Source organism: Culex quinquefasciatus, chromosome 1, assembly GCF_015732765.1.
Source record: "Culex quinquefasciatus strain JHB chromosome 1, VPISU_Cqui_1.0_pri_paternal, whole genome shotgun sequence".
Classification (NCBI taxonomy): Eukaryota; Metazoa; Arthropoda; class Insecta; order Diptera; family Culicidae; genus Culex; species Culex quinquefasciatus.
In genome coordinates, this window is record NC_051861.1 from 100,860,727 (window position 1) to 100,885,668 (window position 24,942).

The 24,942-nt window shown below is 38.4% G+C and overlaps 1 protein-coding gene across 3 annotated transcripts; it reads left to right on the forward strand.

The window, feature by feature from the left end:
- Window positions 1-544: 544 nt before the first annotated feature.
- LOC6048480 (putative fatty acyl-CoA reductase CG5065) lies at window positions 545-24,942 on the forward strand. 3 transcript variants are annotated; one of them, XM_038249272.1, is made up of 5 exons: window positions 545-769; window positions 10,489-11,281; window positions 11,341-11,656; window positions 23,842-23,974; window positions 24,037-24,942. In XM_038249272.1, exons 2-5 carry the CDS (start codon window positions 10,643-10,645, stop codon window positions 24,617-24,619), a joined length of 1,671 nt encoding a protein of 556 aa, XP_038105200.1. In that variant the 5' UTR covers window positions 545-769; window positions 10,489-10,642; the 3' UTR covers window positions 24,620-24,942. The 3 variants fall into 3 exon arrangements, with proteins under 3 accessions (XP_038105200.1, XP_038105202.1, XP_038105201.1); XM_038249274.1 differs by lacking the exon at window positions 545-769 and adding an exon at window positions 941-1,013; XM_038249273.1 differs by lacking the exon at window positions 545-769 and having other exon boundaries at window positions 10,434-11,281.

A 24,942-nucleotide genomic window follows, 5' to 3' on the forward strand; every position in this document is an offset into this window, starting at 1 on the left:
TTTAATCAGTCAAGGATGCCTATTTGGAGTTGAGAGACTGGATTTATGGTGATTTGTCAACAAATAACATTATTTATGATAATTTTTCGAAAGGTGTACAAACTTTTTTTGCACCTTTTTTATTTTCGTAATAGTATTTGTTATATAACTTTTTATAGAAATCATCTTTTCATGAGCTGTTTGTAGCAAAATGTCTGGCATGAGTTTCTGAACAAAACGTAGTACTAGGTTCCTGTCAAACTTTAATTTTTTTACATGTTTCATCACAAAATGTGCATAGTGCTCAAGGGGTGTAAATACTTTTTTTACATACTGTACGCCTCTATATTCTTAAGAAACTCATACGTTTCGACGTTTCAACTATAAAACATATAGTTTCATTCTGAATTGATCATCCCCAAACCCTATCGAGTGAAATGCCTAAACCTGATGATGTACATATATATATACGCATCCAGCCTACTGGTCAGTTTAGCTAGCCCAGTCTGACTAGGTGGCTTAGCGCTTAGTTTTTAGCTTTAGCAAGTGCAGTGAACCGTGGGCCTCCAGTTGCGGGGGTTGGTTGTCGGTTTATGTGCGCAGAAAAATGCTTTCCAATCTGGTCCCAGCGCGTCAGTTCTGATTTTGCGCGCGCACGAACTGGACGCGGGTTTTTTTCCGGAGGCCATTTTTTGGAGTTACAGAGGGAAAAAGGGTCGGATTAAGGCTTAGCTCAGCTAGGACAGGAAATTGCGTGGCCGCAGTCCTTGGCTTGTACCATAAGGTCAATGTAAGTTTTCCTGTTTTCCTTGGAATAGGAGACATTTCAGTAGGTGAAATTAAAAAAAAACTGTTATACAGTGCGTTACGGAGCAAGTTCAGAGTGTTACGTTCAATGAACCGAGAAATTGTGTGAATACATTTCCTGTTCAGTTCAAATAATATTAATAATTGCATAAGCTTCAGTTATATGCAAAGTTTCCAGCTGTGGGACAAGAAGTTCAACCGAAGTTAGTTGTTGGTTAAATTGGACGGTTAGTGGCAAGTGGTAGTAAGTGGTCGTAAAAAGTGTGAGCCTATCTGTACTAATGTTACATAAGGAGAAGGAAAAAAAAAATACTTGCAAAACTTGCAACCCATCGGACTCTGCAAACGAATAGCATCGTCGCATATATTGGGTGCATTATTTTATGATGTGCCAACGGTTTAGAAGGCCTACGAGGAAGGCCCAACTGGATTGACTGGTGATATATGTCTGGGTTATGGTCCGGATTGCGTAATTGGACTGTTAACACTTTTGCAAAGTGTTATCCTTGAATACTAATGACTCATTGACGTTCTTGATCCAGATTCTGATTTATTAACAAAGGGGAAAAAGTGCTGCAAAACTCATAATATGAGTCTAGAAATAGACAGATATTAACATATTGAAGCTGAAATCAAACTGTGTAACAGTAGTAAAATAGGTGTATAACACTTTTCAGCAAAGGGGCATAAAATCACAAAAGCAATCATAATTCGAATAACACATTTTACAACTGCTTTGGCATTCGCATAAGACGCATTTACTTTGACAGGGAATTTCTAGAACTCACAATAAATAAAGGAATGTCACCATATTACCGGAAAACATAAAAAAACAGTTTGCTTATGAGAGTAGGATATCAAAGGTGTCTTTGTTCGGCGAAATAAAATTTGACAATCCATTTACTACTAGCAACATAAGCTTTATCTTATCAGGTTTATGAATTTGGTTAACGAAATTACCCTCTCAAAAAAAAAAAAATGAATAATAGTGGAAACAGTCAAATATCATTTATTCAAAGCATTGCAAAGTGTCAATTTTAAGCGCTATCTACACAGAAAAAAAAATGTAAATTTACACAGCACTGAAACCATGTTTTGAACTTAAACGTGCTCAATGTAAATTTGAAATTCAATGTAAAAACTTGAATTGCATTTAAAGAGCCTCAATGTAAAATGAGATTCGATGTAATGCATGAATTTCATTTAAATTGAACTTTTATTTCTGGAAAAACAAAAATTTGAAAATGTGAAAGAAATGTAAACACATTTCCGATGTAAAATTTGCTAGATGTAAACTTAAAAGACATTTAAATTTCAATTGCAAACTGTTTTGCGAATGACAGCAAACCAAAACAAAGCATTCGATTCGTTTTTGATATTTCGCGCGGAGCAAAGTGGAAGTGTTTTCCGATCAATTACCATGTCAAAGCTAGACTTTAGTGGAAAATATCCTAATAGATGTCATTAGTGGCTGTAATTCTTTCGACTACCGAATAGTAACGATAGTTACAACTGCACTTCGGAGAAGGTTGCGGAAGCAGTTTGATTTGAGGGGCTGGAACTTGATTGCTAGTAAAATTTCAAATCAGTGACGTTTTGAACATTGGTAAGCATTCAACATAAGTCGCTAAATGAAAGGTTAGTCTACAATTCCGTATTAACTTTTCAATTGGGCGAATCCGCAGATGTAAACAAGCTGCCTATCCTATTCTTACTCAACGTGAACGAACTATCACTAGAGCAAGTGCGATAGTCTGTTTGTTTACATCTACTGATTCGCCCGATTGAAAAGTTAATACGGAATTACAAGTTGATTTGTTTCATAAAAGATGTTGTTTATAGACTTTTTGGCACAAATCTAGCAAAACAATGCCAAAGGGCCGTTGTGGATTTGTAAACAAAGTGTGTGTCCTGCTTACGCTAGAGGATGTTTACATCTGACATGAAAGGGACGCACTCTTTGTTTACAAACCCATAACGGCCCTTTGGCATTGTTTTGCTAGAAATTTACGTCCTTTAGCATAATTCAAGCAAAACAATGGAGACGAATTAAAGACGAAGTGTTAACAAACAATGCATCCTGCTCGTTCCCGACGTAAAACATAAACTGACGTGAGCAGGATGTCCTGTTTGATTAAACTTTATCGTTAGTGTGTCTACATGAATTTGCTTGAATTACTCTTCGAAGTAATGATTAAATTTTTTTCACCTGAATTTCTCATGCATTCTGTTAGACCTCAGAACGGTTCCGGAACTCAAAAGTTGACAATGAAGTACCAGCTTTTACGCCGAATAGCTATGGGCTAGCTTAGATTTGCGCACTTATTTCCGTTTCCGGTGGATCTGCAATATGGTATCATTTTGCTGGCATCGAGGTTGGAGATTTTGTCAGTGCTTACTGAAGGTTTGTTTAAACCGAAACCGCGAGGTTAACTTACCACATGAAAAAGAACGGTTTGCTGGGAGTGGGATGAGGTTAAGCCTTGTTTCTTGATATAATCCCTACTGAGCTGGAATTCCTTAAATCATTTTTCGAAGACGCAGCTTTGCTTCCGTCAAAATTCCCATCGATTTCTCGCATTCGAACGGTAACCTATTCGGTTTAGGTCACCGAAATATTAGGCGGTAAGGAACACTTTTCTCTTTCGGTTAAAATTTTAAAAACTTTTTAAGCTAGAAAATGCGATAAGATAATTTTAAAAAAATCGACAAAGAAATTGAAACTTTTTTTGTTTACTATAGCCCCAACCTCTTTCTACGATTCAAACACGAAACAGAACGTCAAAAGTGTCGGACTACACGCATATTTTTACATGCTAAAAATTTGGGTCAATTACAACTCCGACAAGCAGAGTACGCAAATTTTCGTTAACCGTTACTTTATGTTGAAATGGGTATCGTGTTAGGAAGGTAAAATGAAGTTCAAATTATCAAATTGCTTTTTTTGTTAAACTACGGTAAAACTTATTTTTGACACATGAAGCGAGCAATTCCGTTACTTTTTTAAGTTTAATAATATGCTTGCTTTTTGTCGTATAACATAAAACAATTATGCACGGCAAAATATAGCCAAAAAGCCAAATTAGGTTTTACGATGACTCGGTTAAGAGGTTAGGATTTTGACTCGTGTCGTGTGTATCTGTTAAAGCCTTCTATCGGATGGGGAAGTAAACGTTGGTCCATTTGCGTAAAAGAGGTTTTGGGTGACTCACCACACCACCAACAACCTTCGGACTCCTAGAAATGAGCAGAAACTTGGAACAGAGACCACAAAAGAACCGGGGTCGTTAAAGTGGGTTACTTTGCTTTACTTATCTGTTAAAATATGGGTGCGTGTGCGCTTTGGTACCAGGCATGCCAGATTCGAGATTTTTTAGCACAGCATCAATGCTCAAACGTATTGTTTAACCATATTAATCGTTGATTTCTTATAAAATAATTTGCTTACAAATAGATAAACGTTTTACGGTTTTTATGCTGAAGTTTTTTAAAAGATTGTTTTTTATTCAAGTTAAATTAATTTGCGTTTTTGTGATGTGCCCGAAAATCTGCAAAATCTGGCATGCCTGTTTGGTACACATGAACTGTCAAATGACGTCACGTTCAACGACTTATTTAATATAATGAAACTGACAATGTCGTCTATTTTCCTTGGATTTTTTAGTTTTCAAAAAAATGTCTACCATTTTTATTTTCCAATCATAGCCATTTAAAATAAACTTTACAGTTCCGCAAAAAAAAAAAACAAAACAAAATATAAAAAAAAATCTTGAGCTGAAATAAAAAGAAAACTATCACAAGATGGTTTAGAATTCCTTGGATTTGTTATGTTATTGATTAGAATCGAGAATGAGTAATATCTTTGTACGTTCATCATTCAAAGAAGATTCTATTTTTTTAAACGGTCCAATTTTTTTATTTGCCTTTGGGTGTTATGAGACCGCTTGGAGTCAGATGTTTTCAAAAACACCCAAAAAGCAAAAAATTATATTTTTTTTGACCTTTTTTTAAAAAAAAAACGCTACATATTGTTGTTTCAAACGTATTAAAATTATAAAAAGTGCAAACTAAATTTTTTTTTTTCAAAATTGATTGGCTGATTTCGTTTTACCCCCCACTTTTTGAGTTTAAATACAAACTAGGTACTAAAAGGAGCGTTCAAATCTCAAAAATTTTTTTTTACGTAATAACGTAACGCAAAAAAAAGATTTTTGGACCTCCTCCCTATCGTAACTACATTTCCATAAAAATTGAAAAAAATGAAGCATGAGACAGCCTTCGACCCTCTCCCCTCAACTGCGTTACGTAATAAAAGAACGCTCCCAAATGTGTTGTTTGGGTTGAACTGAATAATTCAGTTGTAAAAGTAGAAAAACAAACTCAGCATATCATGATTTTTTTTATTTTGTGTGCAATAGACAATATAGTTTGCAATAAGTAGGTATGAATTCGTGACCGTGTACGATTTCAGTTAATTCTCTTGCAGCGTGTAAAATTTGTTTCGGTTTGTTTGTTTTGGGTTTTATTTTGAAGTGTTCAGTGTAGCCTGCTGCGATGACTGTAATCGCTTGTGAGTTTTTGTTTACCAAATAAAAAAACTCGAGTGCAGTTCTATGAAAATTTACTTTTTTCAACCGGCAAAACGAGTTCCAAGGAATCGGTGTCCAAAGAGGCCAAATAGAAGAATTAAATGGCGCTGGAGTAACGAGCTGCGAAGTGAAGAGCGGCATTCATCCGGTGGAACTGGTCCGATTTCATCCAGTGACAGGATTTCAACGGGTGTCGATGCCTAACCTTAGGTAAAGATGATTTGGGTTGATTACTCGTAATGTTATTAACTAATTGTTTGTTTTCAGCAAAAGCAAGGCTCGTCTTCGATTCGTCTGACAACAATCCCAATTGTGGAAATCGCGGTCGTCGTTGGAGCACCACTGACGTCGTCCCAGACGGAATTGGTGCCGCAAAAATTGCGGGTCAAGATGGACAATCGGCTTAAACTAATGCAGAGCTCGGTAAGCAACTGCAACATGTACCATCAGGTGCAATAAGCAAACAAATTTAAGCGGATTGCTCAATTAGTGCTTTTAGGAATAATTTTGTCTGGTTGCATAACACCAGATTTCTAGCAAAACAATGCCAAAGGGCCGTTGTGGATTTGTAAACAAAGTGTGTGTCCTGCTTACGCTAGAGGATGTTTACATCTGACATGAAAGGGACGCACTCTTTGTTTACAAACCCATAACGGCCCTTTGGCATTGTTTTGCTAGATTTAGTAACAGATTCCTTTTATCTTTCAGCCCATTCCAAATGCTTGCTACTTTGCGGGTCAGGTTTTCGAATCAGCTAAACTTTCGTTAGAGTGTATTGAGTGTGATATTCGGGTGGCAAGTATCGAACTTATCGTATACACCATTTACCCTCAATCTAACCGTACGCGTTCTTTTTCAGAGCGTACTGCTGTTCTGCTACTACCACCAGAATGCGAACAGCTAGAACCGCACGGTCCATCCGATTCGGCAGAAAGCAGCTGTAGTTCAACCCGATCAAGGGTATGCAATGATGACCTAGTAGACGATCGCAATGAGGATGCACGCGCCGCTGCTTCAACCCCCAGGATCGACGAAGCACACCAGAATTTTGCTAGAACAAACGATTCCACCCGCGCTGTCAATCTAGGAGGAGTTCATGGTTCACGTCACGATCACGGAATGGCTTGAGCAGAAGACCGACCACCATGTAAGTTCATTCCGTATAGTAAACATCACTTTTTTCGAAAAAACTCGTTAAAGGTCGTCAAGATTTTTTTAAACGTTGCTCCGTTGAATCTGTGTTCTGGTGTAATTTTAAAAAGCTTTTAATTTGTTTCGAGGTACAGAAAGGTTAATTTTATCCAGATCAACCCATTTGATCCAAAACGAAGCTTAAATTTAATCTTTCTGAACTACGATTTACAAAGGCATTTGAAATTTACATCGGATTCAAGATTCAGCGGGGCTAAAAAAAATTTTCGGGTTTGGTAAATTTACGTATATTTCATCGGAAATTTACATGATTTGAAAATTATTTGCCTTGGCTCGTTTACATCGGATGGCATGTAAATTTAAAATGAAATTGATTTAAATTCGCATCATTAATGACGTGCACTTTTGGTACATCATAAATGATGTAAATTTACCCGATTTTTTTTTTCTGTGTAGGAAAAGGGTGTGGCTTATGTTCTATTTTAAAATGAGTGAAGCGGGCAGCAAAAGGAAATTATGATTTTAAAAAGTTGTTTCACAGGTAGGGGACGCTTTCTTGTCGACGGCCAAGTGGAATAACGCTGGACTGGAATCGCACGGACGACGAGTAGAATGTTCGGTGTTACTGCTGCTACCCGCTGCCGACTGAGCCATCTTCACATTTTATAAACGAGCGGCTAAAACATCATTTTGTTCAGGGCGAGGCTCAGGCAGTGGGCCAGCGAAGTATGAGAGCGATAGAAAGAGAACCAAATATTACTTTTTTTAGTACAGTCATCCCACATATTCGGAACGGTTTCCAGATCGTCCAATGTTTAAAAAATCATAGCAAATCGATAATTGAACTTAATGATTCGCTTTTACCTTCATTTGAAAGCTTTTCTTGCGATCTTTCGAATGCTGTATCGAACATCTGCAAATTTGAACTTTTATATGAAGTTTTTGAAGAATTACTTTGACCCTTGAAAACCACAAATTCGGAACACTTTTTTCTTACGAATGTAAACAAAATTTGGATCTCTCCAGGAGTGCATATTTATTACCAAATAATGACTTCACACACTGAAACCAATGAAACTCAAGCTTAGTGATGTTTTATACATGGTTTGATAACTTTTTTTGTGAAAATATCAGTTAAATTCAGGTGTTCCACAATTGTGGGAGGCACAATAACATTTCACAATTATGGAACAGGCGATTTGGTAGCAGTGTTTTGCTGCTCTGGACAAAATAGTCTTGGAATGAAGTTTTTTGTTCAAAAAGTACTCTGTTACTAGTGAAAAAGCAAGATAATGTCCAAATGAAGGTTCTAAAAATAGTAAGGTCGACAGAAAAGCTACTTTTGGCATGCTATTGACAAATCATCATAAAAGTGTTCCGAATTTGTGGGTGTTCCGAATATGTGGGATGACTGTACGGGTAGTTTTGAAGTCAACGTTTGGAGGAAATACATTGGATATATGATTTACATTAAATAGGAATTTACAGGAAGCCGAACACGGGTAGAAATTCATCAGATTTGAGTTTCCATGCTCAACTTTCCATTAGATTCATGATTTACATTAGATTTAGATTTACATTTGAGTAATTTCCATGACTTTTTACTCTTTACATCATATTTCAACATTACATTGAGTGAGTTTACATAAGAAACAGTAATTACGTGCTGTGTAAATTTACATATTTTTTTTCTGTGTACTGCAATCCAAGTCGAGCTTCTCATTCCCATTGGCCAATCAGAATTAGTTGATTTGAACTAATGTAAATTTCAAAACCAATGTAAATTCCAAAACCAATGTAAATTTTTAAAACTAATGTAAATTTCCAATGAATCTAATGTAAATTTCCAATGAACCTAATGTAAATATACATCATTTATCATGATACCTTTTGGTACATGATAAATAATGTAAATTTACAGAAATATTTTTTTCTGTGTAGTGGGCATTGGTTGATAAATATTATGAACATTAAAATGCAGTAATATAATAAGAAATAAATAGAAATAACAAATAATTGCCGGGGCCCGTGGTGTAGGGGTAAGCGTGGTTGCCTCTCACCCAGTTGGCCTGGGTTAGATCCCAGAAGGTCCCGGTGGCATTTTTCGAGACGAGATTTGTCTGATACTTTTTGATTGCAAATTTGATTTTACATCGAAAAATGAAGTTGAAAAATGTTTGCGACCAATATTTCGATTTTTTGAAAAAATCAGTATTGATTCAAAAATTTATAACTCGCTCAAAGATTTTTTGCACAACCTGGAAATTTCTGAAAAGTTGGCATTTGATGTCCTCTAAAACATATCAAAAAATAATAAAAAAAAATAAAAAATAGTGTTTTTTTGCAAATCAAGTTTTAGTGACAAAAAGTTAAATAAAAAATCACCAATCTTTTTTTTACCGTGTACCATATTTTTCAGATGTAGTCCATATCCATACCTACAACTTTGCCGAAGACACCAAATCGATCAAAAAATTCCTTCAAAAGATACAGATTTTTGAAGTTTCATACATCATTTTTGTATGGCCAGCTGCCAAATTTGTATAGAAAATTATATGGACAAACTAATGATGCAAAATGGCTTCTTTGGGCATACCGAATGCACCAAAAAAGTTTCAGTCGGATTAAAAAATACAAAAATTAAAATTTAAGAAAAAAGACCGATTTCGTAGAGAATTGCTGTATGGTGCAAAACAGGACTTGATTAAATCAACCGAGCAAAGGCACGCACTTCATTTTTTTAGAGTAGGTAATTGCTTGTTGCAGCGGATTTGGGTCAATTTTAGTAATACGCTTTGAAGGCAAGTGATAGGGGTAAATTTTGTAAAACTCCTGAAAAATCCTTCAAGTTAGAATTCCTATTGGAAACCTGGACTAGATGCTGTAGTATTTGAAAACTAATGCAAAAATTATTCTAATCTTATTTTTTTGCAATTGATTTTTGGGGAAGGTGGGGCAAGACGACCATATGGGGCAAGAGGAACAATCGCTCGTACGGCCGTAATTTTTACAATTTTGATTATTTCCAGTATGAGGAATTGTTGCTAGCAATGCAATTAGATGATTCTACTACCACATAACCGCCAAAACGACGTAAACGCCACGGGGCATAAGATTTAATGAAGTTTTTTCAAAACCTTTGTTTTTTTTTATAATATTTGGAAAGTACAAAATTAGGCTTAGGGTTCGTTTTAAGGCTCATTTTATCAAAATGCAATTTTTCCTAGATCATTGTATGTCCCTACCAATGACATGCACCTATTACAAAGTATGATTTAACTTTTGGTTATTTTTATTAAGAGCTTTTAACAATGTTGTTCAGGTGGGGCAAGTGTACCATATGGATTTTTAGTATGGAAAAAAATACGAATTGCTGCAACAACATATTTAATTGGTAAATAAATACATGAAAGTACTTAAAAACTGATAAACAATTGTGGAAAAGAAATTCTATGCACAATAAAGTTATATTATGAAAAATTACTATTTATCATCTAATTAATATTTTTTTTCGTAAAAACGATAATTTTTTTAGTAAAATATTATTATTTAATCTAAAAATGAAAGAAACGTTTCAAATACATTCTAATCTGATGTATCTAAGTGATAACAATTCAATTGTTAGCAAATTAACATGTTTTTTCATGCATTGTTCATCTTGCCCCAACGGGTTGTTCGTCTTGCCCCACTAGTTGAGTAGAACGTACGGAAAATCAAAAAATTTAAAATCAATTTTTTACATTAAAAAACAGGATTTTTTAAAAACTTGTTCTAACAAAGTCTTTGGCAAGACCCTGAATAAGATGATTATAATAAAATCCGACAGATTTTTTAACTTTTTAATGGGTTATAACGAGCATTTCCTTAGCTTGTTACACTTGCCCCACTTTCCCCTATTTGATACATTGAGTTGATTACGTTGGATTTAAAGATTAAAAATTGTATCGTATCTCATCAACAGCATCACTTCCGCACCCAAATGCCAACCCATCATCTCTGATCTGGACCATCATCAACGTTTCCATCACGTTTCATCACGCACGCAGTCGAACAGAACCGCCGACGAACTCTCCTAAACCAAATTTAACGAACCGCTTCAAAACGCACCGCTCACCATGGATCTTCCGATAATGTCCCAGGTGGAGAGCATCGCCCAGCGCTTTGCCTCGTTGAAATCTTCCGTTGGTCCGGAAGGTGACGGCGTGGAAGCTGTGGCGCCGGTCAAGAAACTCAGCGGTTTGGAAGATCCCAACAACAACAGCAATTGTGAGGTTCGCGGGAAGACTGCTCTGGACGTCGAGGACGAGGGACAACCACCGTACGAGATCCGTCCGTTTTACGATGGAAAGAGCATTTTTGTGACCGGTGGAACGGGCTTTTTGGGCAAGGTTCTGATCGAGAAGCTGCTGAGGAGTTGCGATGGCGTCAGGAAAATCTATGTGCTGCTCCGTCCGAAGCGGGGTTTGACCAGTGAGCAGCGCTATCGGGAGTTTGTGAAGCATCCGGTGTTCGATCGGCTGAGGGTGAAGATGCCCTTTGTGCTGGACAAGATGGTTTGCATAGGTGGTGACATTACTTTGCCGCTGTTGGGACTGTCCGAGAAGGATCGCCAGTTGCTGGTGGAGAACGTGAACATCGTGTTCCACGTGGCCGCAACGGTTCGGTTCAACGAGGGACTGAAGGAGGCTGCCGTGCTGAACGCCATCGGGACGCAGCAGATTCTGGAGTTGTGCGTCAAGATGTTCCATTTGCAGGTACGTTACAACTTCTACCCGGTATGATCACGAAATCACATCACCCTTATATTTTCCAGAGCGTAGTCCACGTCTCGACCGCCTACAGCAATCCGAACAGGAAGGTCGTCGACGAGGTGGTCTACCAGCCGACGATGAACGCCGAGTCGTTCATCCAGTGCGTCAACATCCTGCCGGGGGATGTGATCAACGCGCTGTCCGGCAAGCTGCAGGGAACGCACCCGAACACGTACACGTTGACCAAGTCCATCGCGGAACAGCTGGTGTCGGAGTACAGCAACCAGCTGCCCATCTGCATCGTGCGGCCGTCCATCGTGACGGGGGCGCTGCGGGAGCCGTTTCCCGGGTGGATCGATAACGTGTACGGGATTACAGGTAGGGTGTGGTTTGAAAAAGAGCATGGTACTGGTATGGGTTGAACTTCATAAGACTAATCCTCCTCTGGGTCATTCCAGATCAATGGCAGGCACCTTGTGGGCGAACCCGTAAATTTCACGTTGACGAATTTGAAACGCTTGTTGTTTTCGTAATCAATGATATTTTTTCTAGAAATTGGATACAATGTTGTCAATTTTGTAAACATGTGCTTCGTAATCGTGATTTTATTTTAACGAATTTCGATATCATAAGTTTTACGGATTCGCTTACATGATTTTTACATTAATGAACTAGCGAGACTGAGAATAGTCGATGAATCATTCCTTCAATCTTAAAATATCTTTGTCAGAGCCGTACCTAGGGTCCACGGCGCCCTTGGCAAAGCATCAATTTGGCGCCTCTCCAAATTTTTCATCATTTTGATATGTTTACTTAAATTTTCAGCGATTGCTTCAAAGAGTTTTAATAATATAATGGTAATTGATTGAATAAATATAACAGCTAAAAAATCCAACCACAATTTAATTCTTTGAAGAATATTCAAATTAATGTTTTATTATTTTAAACCATTTCAATCGATTTATATCTTTCCAATACAGATAGGTTGTAACGAAAAGGTGCTTTAGGATTAATGTTGACTGAAAATAGCAGAGTGTTGTTTTATCGTTTTAAACAGAATTTGATCTGACCTAGCTTAAATTTCATTGTATCAGCATTTTCCTGCATTCCTGAAAAAATAGTTTAACTGATTAGAAAATGGACTCCTTTTCAAACTTGTTTTTGGATGGATTCCTTTTGAAACTATTTTTTTTTCAATTTATTTTTGAAAACAATATTTCTCTTCTCTGTGACTGTGTTTTTTGATTGATATAAAATTCCTAAAATTTGTTTTTTGAAAATTCATAGCTTCAAACAAAGGCAATTAGTTTTTACCTTTTTAACACATTGAAATTTTTTGTGTTTATTTTTCGACATCTAAAGTTTCTTAAAATTTTGTATAAAAACCATTACACTCAAATAGAGGGTGACGAGAATTCCCGGAAATCGACCATTTTGGACCTCTCGATTCCCGGGAAATTTGGTCGAAGCAAAATTATATAAACAAATAAAAAAAAAATGAAAATTCGAAATTGGTCAGAACGTTGGGTGTTCAATGTAAGATGTTCAAGTTCGAATGAACCAATGCTTCTCTTATCTTCTAATTCAGAAAGTGTAAATTTTAACTTATTAAAAATTCCAATAACTATAATTGGGAAAACTTAAAATAATGTGGACCCCAAAATTAACCTTAAAGCATACTTAGCAGTTAGCCACAAGAAGGAAGTCTAATTTTTTTTATATTTTTGTTTATTATTTCTAAGAGTATAATTTTCATATCCTCTTTCAAGCATAGCAATTCTTATAATCCATTTTTTTTTTATTCTTATTATTTTAATTTCGCTGTATCAAGGTAATTTCCTTTTTTGATGTCATGGAGTAATTTTGTGTTTCGCTTAAACCTCAATATTAAATTATATCTTAGAAAAAAAACTCTGGAAATCTTTGTAAAGTCCGCCAAATGTGAACATTCGGGTTTTCCGGATCACTATTTCTTCAATGCATATTTACAGTTTTAAAAAAGAAAAAAAAAATATTAAAATTGTTGTTTTGAGTCGCTATTAATTATTTTTTTTTTTTTTTGGGAGGGTGGTCCAGCCGCACATCGTTGATGTTGAAACCTCTAAACTGGGCCCTCGTCCTGTCACGTCCGTCAGTAGTCTTGTCGTACATTACAACTAGAATCAGATCTGCCAATGAATTAGTACACTTCGACCAAATAAACACTGACGCTGAATGGATCTGACTCTAGAATAAATGCACAGTTGAGTGTTATTCATAAGTCCAAAATATTCAATTATTCATTTAAGTCCAAATATTCATTTGCTAACTACTTTGGATTGATAATCTAAACTTTAATCTAAAATCCTCTAAACGTAATGTTCTAAAGTAAACGTTCCTTTAACTGTTGTAGTACTACTTCTATGAAAAACAATAAAAATTTATGAACTGATATACAAATAGGATAGAAATCGCGATTTGAAAAAGAAATGACCATTTACGTCAAAAAATCCGTAGTTCCTCGATTCACAACAATGGTCGATACAACCATAATCCGAAAACCGTTAGTTCAACAGATCAACGAATTTTGTCCGATATCATTACATTATTGATTGATCGAGACTCTATGGACAATTTGACATAAAAGAATGCCTAGTATTCTACATCAATCAAAGTTTATTGACAGCATTACTCTTACTTAACAATTGCAACTAACTTTAACACCAAATAGATTTGGAAAGGATACAGATTTATTTTAAATTCAAATGCTAAGCAACAAATCAATTGTACTATCCTGAAGTCCCAACCTAAATCCCACATTGTGATAGTGAAAAAGTCACAGAAGCAGCGGTGTCTTGTGCAATTGTGATATTTTCACTATCGGAGAACTACCTAGTTCACGAAGACAGCTTATCGGTCAACGCTTAAGCCCTGGGGCTGCGACAAAGCGAGTTCTCGTAGCATGAAGTGGTGTCCATAGTGCTTATAAAAAATAATGTATACCCAAATTTTAACTAATGCACTAGGATCAAATCATGCCCCTTGACTTTACAAGGCCCAGGGTGTTTTGAGTCGCTATTAATTATATTGTAAAAATCCAGATACTGGGAAATTATATATTAGCTATTTTGTTATTTCACAAAAATCTAATAACAAGTTCATACAACAAGTTGTATTGCAGATTCAGAAAAAAATCAAGAAGTAGAACATAGTTCCTAAAAATAATGAGGCTACTAATTAACGTTTCATTAAATAAGCATGAATAAATCGTAACTGAATTCATTGAAAAGAAACACATTTATAACTTTTCTTTATACATTACTGGCACTATTGGCATAGTTATAAACACTACCAGGTCCCGGGAATTCCCGGGAAATTTCCAAATTCAACTCTTGATTCCCGGGAAATTGAAAATCTCGAGAATAGTCACCCTCTACACACAAAGCTTTTAGAACCGTTTGTGTAAATGTGAAAATTTAGGCGAAATTGCACTGGATAGCCCAACACATGGAATCCATGAAATAAAAAAAAATGTATGTGAAAGATAAGCAACTTTATCCATTCCATTAAAACATAACAAAACAAAAATTTTCAAGGAAAATGTTCTAACATTCTTCAAATTATTGACCCTAGAAGCAAAATTAAGTGGAACTTTGTGTTTTCCCAAAAAATATTGCTGTTTTTGGAGTTGGAATTTTGCTTTGGTTTAAATTCTAATGGGTCCGCGATAATGGTGTTTCTGCAAATCAAAATTATACAAGAAATTGTATGATATTTTACTTTTACGACTCAAAAGTTGGTGGGCATGCCAATCTATGCAACTTTGTCGAAGACACCCAAATTTTACTTTTTCACTCTTGCTACAAGCAATTGAATACAAGCAGCAGAATATAATATATTTAGAGCAATTTATGTGCTCTTAAAAAACCAACATTTTTATGTTGAAAAAACATATTTTGCTAGAAATTTAACAAAAGTCAAAGCATTTTTTGTGTTAGAAATATTCAATTTAAACACTTCAGTATTTCGAAAACGCAGGCCAATCTCAACGCACAAGTTTGCATTTAAAACGATAAAAATATCTCAAATGCCATTTTCTTTAAACTTGAAATATCTTATTCTTTTTATTTCAGATTTTCAATAGAAATGTGTAGATTTCAATTAAATAGCTGATTATATAAAAAAAAATACTTCAAAACATAAAAAAGCTTGATGGTTCCTGATGCTGGAAAAAATGGTGAAATTTAAATTTAAATTTTATATACTGTAGTTGGAATATAACATCTCTAGCTATTTCAAAGAATTGTTATAAAACCCTGAAATTTTTGCCACTTGAGCGCCCTCTTTGATAAATAAATTGAGAGAATTTAATTTTAAATTTAATTCTGGTACAATTATTGAAATAGTTGATTTTGGCGCCCCAAGTGTTATAAATAATATTTGTAATATTCCGACCAAGATTATCGAGTTATTTTGTAGTCCTACTTTAAAATTTGGCGCCCCTGTTGTTCTGAATACCTTTCTAGGATTTTATAATGACATGACAAATTTGTACAACCATCGTTTTCGGCGCCCCCCAAGGGCTGGCGCCCTTGGCGGTCGCCAACTGCGCCAACCCCTAGGTACGGCGCTGATCTTTGTTATGCCAAAATAATGATTAAACGAGTTTTTATGAATTTACAGACGATCACTAGTGATGAAAAATGTTTTGAAAGTTTTTGGTGAAATTTAGCTTTAGAATAACGATTTATTTTATTTTCAATCATGAAGAATGAAGAATATGTTTTGGCAAGTTTAGGATTTGCTTGAATTATATGTTCAAAATAGGGATGTCGGCTTTTAATAAGGGCTGACATTTTAACCTTCCTAAGATGTTAGGGTCTTTTTTAGACCCAGATGGCTTTGCTGTGACTTCAAAACTCTTAGACTAGAAAAATAATGATGATTTTTCCAGACTTTTTAAAATAAACATTTTGCAACTGGAAGTAACATTCAGCGCCCTCTTGGATGGGCGCTAAAATAATTACGTTTAAGGTGTTTTAACAAAAAAAAAATGGGTTCTAATTGAAAAATGATGCATTTGAATTTTGCGTGTGGCACATTATAAGGTTTTACTTCGATTCCGTTTTGCCGCACGATTGTTTTATACCTAGATGACAATTTGATCTCTTCGTTGGTACCCGGAACCTGTTCCGGAGTAGTCAAATACGGTTTTTTACAGGTTCCAAAGAGCATGGATTTCAATTTCATAAAGTTTGATTGGCGCACATTAGGCTTTTACCAAATTAGCAATTTGGCCTCTTTCTGAACAGGTACCTTTCCAGACATTTATATCTTTCATTTGCGTCAAAAAAAACCAAAAATCGGTTGCAAAATGATTTTTTTATCATTAATTCTGGGGTCAAAAAACAACTTAAAACTTTAAGTTTTTTTATACATTCCAGGAAGGTTAAATTTTCGCTTCTTTTACAATAAAATAGCCGTAATTTAAACATAATTTAGTTTTGGCCCTGATATTTCAAAAAAATCTGGCTGGCAAAAAAAAATCAAATAGGCTGATAATGACCTAAAGTTTGAAAATTCGGAATCGATGCCGTTCAAAAAAGCATACCTTACCCGCAGCTCTGGAAACAAAAACTTAGGAGAGGGTACACAGATAAATGGTAATAGTCATCAGAGAAGGGTAATAGATTTAGTGTAAAAAGTGTTAAATTACACCACGAACTGGTGATTTTTTATCAGTTTCTGATGATTTTTTTGCAGGTTCACATTTGTACACATTTTTTTAGGTTTAATTTCTCAAAAAAGAGGTGATAAATATTCAACCAACCAGATTTTAAACCTTCCAAAATTCCAAATGGGATATTTTCGATAGCGAATACAATTATTTTTATTTTAAAATTTTGTATGACAATTTGTTCAAAATTTCCAACAGCTTAACTTTTGTTTCAAAGCTACAAAGCTGAGGGACACCAAATCGATCAGAAAATTGCTTTTCAGGATAAAGATTTTCGAATACTATCAAGTCTTGAATCTGGCGATATTCAACGAGTCAATTCATTTGGTAATTAACTATAGGCAATCACCTTTAAAATTTGACTAAAATAGGGTAGCAGAACTAGAATTTAATGTTTAAAGTAAAAAAAAATAGTTTATGATTCGATTCATATAAACCTTCGGATCATTGAGTCTGGACTGTATCCACATGCAAATTTGAATGGAGACTTGTACGGAAAAACTAATTAAGCATAATGGTTTATATCGACATAGGGGAAATATTCGTCAGACTTAGCCTTTCAACCTATTCTCATCCCTTTTTCAGCTGTCCGCTATTGAAAAAAAAAATATTTCAGGAACATCAACAATAGAGAGTAGCTTGCTCACTTTTATTTGAGCTTTTTTTAAATACTTTGTAATATTCAAAAACACTTTTTAAAAGCTGTAATTCATTTTCTATGTGCGAACATAGGGGAAATATACCCTTTCTAATCAAACACCTATCTTCGTCATATGGAGAGTTTGATGCTCGATTAAAGCTCCAAAAATACTATTTAGGCTGTAAACTTACCAGCAACAGCACTGCCTCGAGTAAGCACGCAAATGTATGCCACTTACTGGCCAAAAAGATCAAATTTAATGCACTTTTGATCATAATTTCTATTTTGCGAGACCATTTCTCATCATTTTGGTGGCACACACATCCACACGCAAGATGAGAGGTTCATTGTTTAACGAAAGTCGTCATCAATATCTTTTCACTTGCGCTAACGATTTCAAAGCGCTTGAAATTGCTTAAAATTGCTTCCAACTACCGGCTACGTGTTCTTTTGACCGTTACTTAGTCACTCACTTGAAAAATAATCCCGAAACATGTAAATAATTAGCAAGCGCCATCAAAAAAACAAACGCGCTAAGGCTTTTGACGTTTCAATTTTGAGCATCCATTCTAATCGAAGGCTGAAGAAAACCGAGCGAGAAGCGAAGGCAAATAAAAAACAAAAGGTGGCCACCAACACCACCAGCAGCGCTTGTGGTGTTGCCAGGAAACTTTCTCTATAAATGCTACTTTTCGTGAGTGTTCGCTCAAAATTTCATCAATTTTGGCAGCACGAAGCAGACCCAAACGAGCGTTGGAAGAAAAAAAAGAACTAAGCTATTTTTTTAACTATTTTTTTTAAAATGCTTGTAAAAGGAATAGCATTACTTTTAATAAAAGTGAAAATAAACAGAAATGTTCACAAAAAGTTGCTCTACTTGTTGGTGTACTTGGTTTTACTGAATTTCAAGGAACACTCCAGATTATCCAGCATCATTCAAACAAGACCTTATTAGCCTTAAAATGGGTTTATTTCCCCTAGTTAAGGGTCGAGAAAGAGTATATTTTACCTAGGGAATGAATGTACAAAGTTTCAAAAACAACAAAAAACTGTGACTTAATCCACCTATGTGATTGATGCCTTCCTCACATTACCTTTACCAACCAAAAATGGGCAATACGAGTGGTTTGGACACAAATTGCCAGATTAGCCAGACAGGGTAGCCAGATCTTCAATGTTTGGTCTTTCAATTCCCTTTCCAACGTTGGGTTGAATGATGGATTCGGAAATCATTTACATACATTTAAGTGAGATCCGGCTTCAAAAAAGTACATAAATATCACTTAAGTGGTCATAACTCGAGACAGGGTTGCCAGATCTTCAATGTTTTGGGCTCGTTGGAAAAAAAAACGAAGTTGACATTATAGCTTTTGGCCACCATTGCTGGTACCAACCACTCGTGTCTTCCTTTTAACTTCAAGGACTTCGCCGTCCTGGGCTCCTAAGTGTTTGAGTATGGCTCGGAGCGACGGTGCCGGATACCCATACTTACACATAGAATTTTAGAGCGCTCGCCGCGGGATTCAACCAGCAACCTATTGTGAGTCCAGTGCGCGGTCCGATTGATCCACACGGGTGGGCTCGTTGGAAAGGTCTTTCAATAACCTGACTAACGATAAGTTGGATGATGGATCCGGACATCGTTTACATATAAGTGAGATCCGGATATATGCACCCAACTGGCAGTCGCATGATTGTGATGCATGGCGGCATGAAAGTATATCAGAATCTGCATGAAATCTGTCCTCATGCATTTTTTGCGATATAGGGGTATGACATTTTTGCCCGTTACCGACAATTATCGACATTACCGACGGCTGATTGATTGTATTGGAGAAAAAAAATAAACAGAACGAGGATTGAACCATCAACTTCTGGGTTATTGATCCGACACGCTACCACCGCGCCATGGACGCTTGATGAATTGAGAGGGACAGAGCACCAACATAATCTTCTCTCTGGAGTGTTGCTCGGGGACGCGCCAGCATTATATGTGTTGGTGAGAACTGCAGATCGCTGACATGTTTACACGCGGGCAAGAATGTGCTATGAGCTTGCTGCAAAATCTGTTAGAAAATGTAACATTTTCTGCAGCAAATCCACTGTTGCAGATTTTGAGCTATATATTTCCTTTGGGTGTGCGAAAACACATTTTATACATAACTTTTGAACTACTTATCAAAACTTCAAACAATTCAATAGCGATGTATGGGACCCTAAGCCAAGTCGAATGCAACTGGTTTGATAAAAACCGGTTCAGCCAGTGCTGAGAAAACTTAGTGAGAATTTTGGTCACACACCTACACACAGACGGACAGTCATTTGTTCAGTTTTAGATTCTGAGTCGATAGGTACTAGGGTGGCTCGACATGATCGATTTTACAGAACAAGCATTTCCCGGTCCCATTTGGGCCTCAAAACAACCCCCCCCCAAATTTTGGAGCGATTGGATTTGACCCGGCTTTCCGCAAAGCGATTCAAATTTGTATGGAAATTTGTATGGAAAAACCCTCTTTTTTACAATTTGATTTTAATAATTTTCATTTTTCATTCAATTTAAAAAATAACAACGCAGAAGTATAGTCCTGAATGTCCTTTAAAACTTTCCCCAAGAAAGTATGGTCCTATCTTGCTTCTGGAAAAAGATACAGAGTTTTTAAAAGAGGCATTTCAAAATAAGAGCTGAAAAATAATATTTCTAGCCAACACTACCAGTTCTTCGGTAGATATTTCGAAATTATTACTTACTTTACTTTACTTTTACTGCTCGTACAACCTCCGGGTCATGAGCTGTCTCCAGATGCGCTGCCACTGAACTCGGTCTTGGGCTGCTACTCTCCAATTCCGACTCGGAACTCCCACACTTCTCAGATCTTCCTCCACTTGGTCTAACCACCTCGCACGTTGCGCCCCCCTCCGCCGCGTTCCAGCCGGCTCCGAATTAAACACCAACTTCACAGGATTGATAGTCTGGTTCGGTTGGCGCGCATCCAGCGCGTCCGGCATTCTCGCGACGTGTCCGGCCCACCGGATTCGGCTAGCCTTGGCGACCTTCCGAATACTTGGCTTGCCGTAGAGTTGCGCCAGCTCGTGGTTCATCCTTCTCCTCCATACGGTGTTCTCACGCACGCCGCCAAAGATCGTCCTAAGCACTCGCCGTTCAAAAACTTCAAGCGCTTGCAAGTCCTCTTCGAGCATCGTCCACGTCTCGTGCCCGTAGAGGACGACGGGTCTTATCAGCGTTTCGTACATGGTACACTTTGTACGCCGGGAAAGATGACCAGACCGTAGGGTCTTGTGGAGTCCATAGTAGGCACGACTACCGGTGATGATGCGCCTCCGAATTTCCCTGCTGCAGTTGTTGTCCAACGTCACTAACGATCCGAGGTAAACAAACTCCTCCACAACCTCGAACTCGTCGCCGTCGATCGTCACGCTCGGTCCTATGCGAGTCCTGAGGGACTCGGTTCCTCCTGCCAGCAGATACTTTGTCTTCGCCACATTCACCTTCAATCCAATCTTATCCGCTTCCCGCTTCAATTCGGTGTACCGTCTGGCCACCTCCTCGAACGTTCTGCCGACAATGTCCATGTCGTCGGCGTAGCAGATGAACTGGCTGGATCGGTTGATAATCGTGCCCCGCATGTTGAAGCCCGCCCGCCTCATTACACCTTCAAGCCCAATGTTGAAACAGAGGCCGGAGATACCGTCGCCTTGTCGCAGTCCCTTGCGCGATTCGATCGGGTCGGACATCGCCCCCGAAATCTTCACGCTGCACCGTGCCCCGTCCATCGTTGATTTCACCAGTCTGATCAGCTTCCCGGGAAAGCCGTTCTCGTACATGATCTTCCATAGCTCTTCGCGATCGACCGAGTCGTACGCGGCTTTGAAATCGATGAACAGGTGGTGCGTCGGGATTTTTGGAGGATTTGGCGTAGCAAAAAGATTTGGTCCGTCGTCGATTTCCCCTTCACAAAACCGGCTTGGTACGTCCCTACGAAATCCTTTGCTCGCTCCGACAGACGATAGAAAATAATCTGAGACAGCACTTTGTAGGCCGCGTTGAGAATAGTGATGGCTCGATAGTTCTCACATTCCAACTTGTCCCCCTTCTTGTAGATCGGGCATATTACTCCCTCTTTCCACTCCTCCGGTAGCTGTTCTGTGTCCCAGACCTTGACTATCAGCTGGTGTAGATAGGCCGCCAGCTTGTCCGGGCCCATCTTGATGAGTTCAGCACCGATACCATCCTTACCCGCTGCTTTGTTGTTCTTCAGCTTCTTGATGGCATCCTTAACCTCCCTCATCGTGGGTGCTGGCTCGTCCTCGCCGTCCAACATACCGCTGACGTTGTTTCCCCCGTCGCCCTGGTACTCCGCCTCTTGGCCGTTCAGGTGCTCGTCGAAGTGCTGCTTCCACCTTTCGATTACCTCACGCTCGTCCGTCAAGATGCCTCCGTCCTTATCCCGGCACATTTCGGCTCGCGGCATGAAGCCAGTCCGGGATTGACTGAGTTTCTTGTAGAACTTACGCGTTTCGTTGGAGCGATACAGCTGTTCCATGTCCTGGCACTCCAACTCTTCCAGGCGGCGCTTCTTGTCCCGAAAGAGATGGGTTTGCTGTCTTCGCAACTGTTTGTACGACTCCTTGTTCCCACGGGTGTTGTGCAGCAGCCACTTGTCCTGCGCTGCTTTCTTCTCGTCCCAAATCGCCTGACATTCCTCGTCGAACCAGCCGTTCCGTCGAACTCGGTCCACGTACCCGATGGCGCTCGATGCCGCTGCGTTGATGGCTGCTTCCATATGGCTCCAGCAGGCCTCCAGAGGGGCTTCGGCGAGCTCACCCTCGTCAGGCAACGCAGCTTCGAGTTCCCGCGCGTACTGGGTAGCGACCTCAGGATCCTTGAGCCGCTCCAGGTTATACCGCTGCGGGCGACGGTACCGGATCTTGTTGACCTCGGACAGGCGTTGGCGCAGCTTTGCCACCACCAGGTAGTGGTCCGAGTCGATGTCCGCGCCACGGTAGGTTCTGACGTCGATTATGTCCGAGAAGTGCCGACCATCGATGAGAACATGGTCGATTTGCGTCTCCGTGTTGTTTGGTGATCTCCAGGTGTACTTGTATAGGGGGGTGTGCTGGAAGAAGGTACTACGTATGGGCATGTTTCGGGAGGTAGCGAAGTTATATTCGCGATTAAAAGCTCAAAAATTCCGACAGATGGCGCAAAGCATCGAAGAATGACGATTCAAATTTTCGCTGTTTGGTTACATAGGAATGCAAACTTAAAATTGAATTTACAGCTCTTAGAACAACTTTTGAGAAAAAAAAATCAAGTAGTACGAGTGTAAACTTTTTGCCCTCTATAAATTAACGCAATAAAAAAAATTTGGAAAAATTTTTTTTTTGAAAAAATAATATTGTTTTAAATGATAGAGCATCAAAAGTTAACAAAGTATCAGCTCAAATTTTTGCTCAAAAGCTGTTTTGAACGCTGGAATTTAACAAAACAGAATTCGCATACATAACCTCAAAGGGCGGAAATTTCAATCGACATTCTTCGCTCTGTTCTGCTACTCAACACTAGGTGTCGCATGTCGTTTGGCTCTTGAACGGCAATTGTTTAACGTAATAAGAAAGCAACCTAGCAAAATGGTGTCTTTGAAAAAGTTGTTGTTTATGAATGTAGCTTTTATTTAAAATCATTGACATGCAGGGTGACACACCTACATTTTTTTGCTCAGCCTCCTTTTGCGTGGCAGGCCTAATTTGCGCGTAGTACCCTAATTTGGTTAAGGGGTTTTCCCATATAAAGCTCAAGTGAATTCTAATAATTTGTTAATAAGCCTTATTATATGACGTGTTTCAAAATGTTTTAAATTTGTTTACCTTTCATTAGCATAAACTTTCGAAATAAGTAAATTAGTTTTCTCTGAAAAACGCGATTTTCACCGATAGAATATATTGAATCGAACATATTCTTAAACAGGAAGGTGAAACACAACTTTCTACGTATAAATCTCCCAAAATGGAATCTTTAAAAAATCTGTTACTTATTTATTGCTGGATTTGAAGGTTTCTAGTAATGCTGTTGGGATCATGTTAGACTGCATTGGTTAACTTACCTGCATCCCACGTGGCCAAGAACCACTTTATCATGACCTCATAAATTGCATGTAGTTAGGATAACGATTTGTGTCCTACTTCCAGGTATCATGATGGAGATCGGACGCGGCACAATCAGCAGTATCATGTGCGACCAAAAGTGCGTCATGGACGTCATTCCGGTGGACATCGTGTGCAACACCCTGATCGCAGCCGCCTGGGAAAACGCCATGACCATGTGAGTTGAGGCTTCTTACGATCCTTCATCAAATTTTTGAGGTTTCTCTCTGTCATTTCCAGCTCCAACCCGATTCGCGTCTACAACTGCACCTCCGGCTCGGTCAACCCCATCAAGTGGTACAAGTACGGCGAAATCACACAAAAGTACGCCGTCAAAAACCCCACCAAGTACGTGATGCTCTACCCGGGCTTCCAGTATCGCACGAACCGCGTCGTCCACAAGATCGTCGAGCTGTTTCTGCACTTCCTGCCGGCGTACTTCTTCGATCTGATTCTGCGCGCCCAGGGCTCGAAGCCCATCATGGCGAAGATCGCCAAGCGCTTCCAGAAGGCGGCGGACACCGGAGAGTTCTTCGCGATGCACGAGTGGACCTTCGAGGTGCCGAACTTGAAGCGGCTGACGCGGAAGGTTCACGGCGCACGGGATGGGGCTGAGTTTGATATGGACATGGCCGGCATGAGCTGGGATGCGTACCTGGAGCAGTACATGCTCGGCATCCGGAAGTACGTGCTGAAGGACGACCTGGACAGCATGGAGCAGGCGCGGAGCAAGCTGCGGAAGCTGTACTGGATCAAGCGGCTGCTGCAGGTCGGGGTGCTGTTTCTGCTGTACCAGTTGTGCGTGAAGAGGTGGTTGTTTTGAGGGGGTGGGTCATCATCGTGTTGGGTAAGAGATGGATGTGTGTTTCTTATTGTGTTTGAAACATTTTTATTGTTTGCGATTATATAGCTAAGTGTTAGAGTTATGGAACTTTCTTAAGATTAGACTTATTTGCGTACACTATGGCTGTATTGTATGGCAGAATCGAATTTAAATATAAATTACACGTTTTCATATTATTAGTTTGAGACAATAAACTAACCAAGAATGTTAAACTTGTTTTATTTGATCTAGTGGTAACGAAGACCTAAGAAAAAAAAATCAAAACTATTTTGAATAACTCATAACTTTTTTTTGGAGGAATT

Excerpts from the sequence above, each read along its gene's own strand:
- LOC6048480 (XM_038249272.1), top strand. The coding sequence starts at position 10,643 with ATGGATCTTCCGATAATGTCCCAGGTGGAGAGCATCGCCCAGCGCTTT. Across the intron at positions 11,282-11,340 it reads TCAAGATGTTCCATTTGCAG|AGCGTAGTCCACGTCTCGAC; the intron begins GTACGTTACAAC and ends TATATTTTCCAG. Across the intron at positions 23,975-24,036 it reads TGGGAAAACGCCATGACCAT|CTCCAACCCGATTCGCGTCT; the intron begins GTGAGTTGAGGC and ends TGTCATTTCCAG.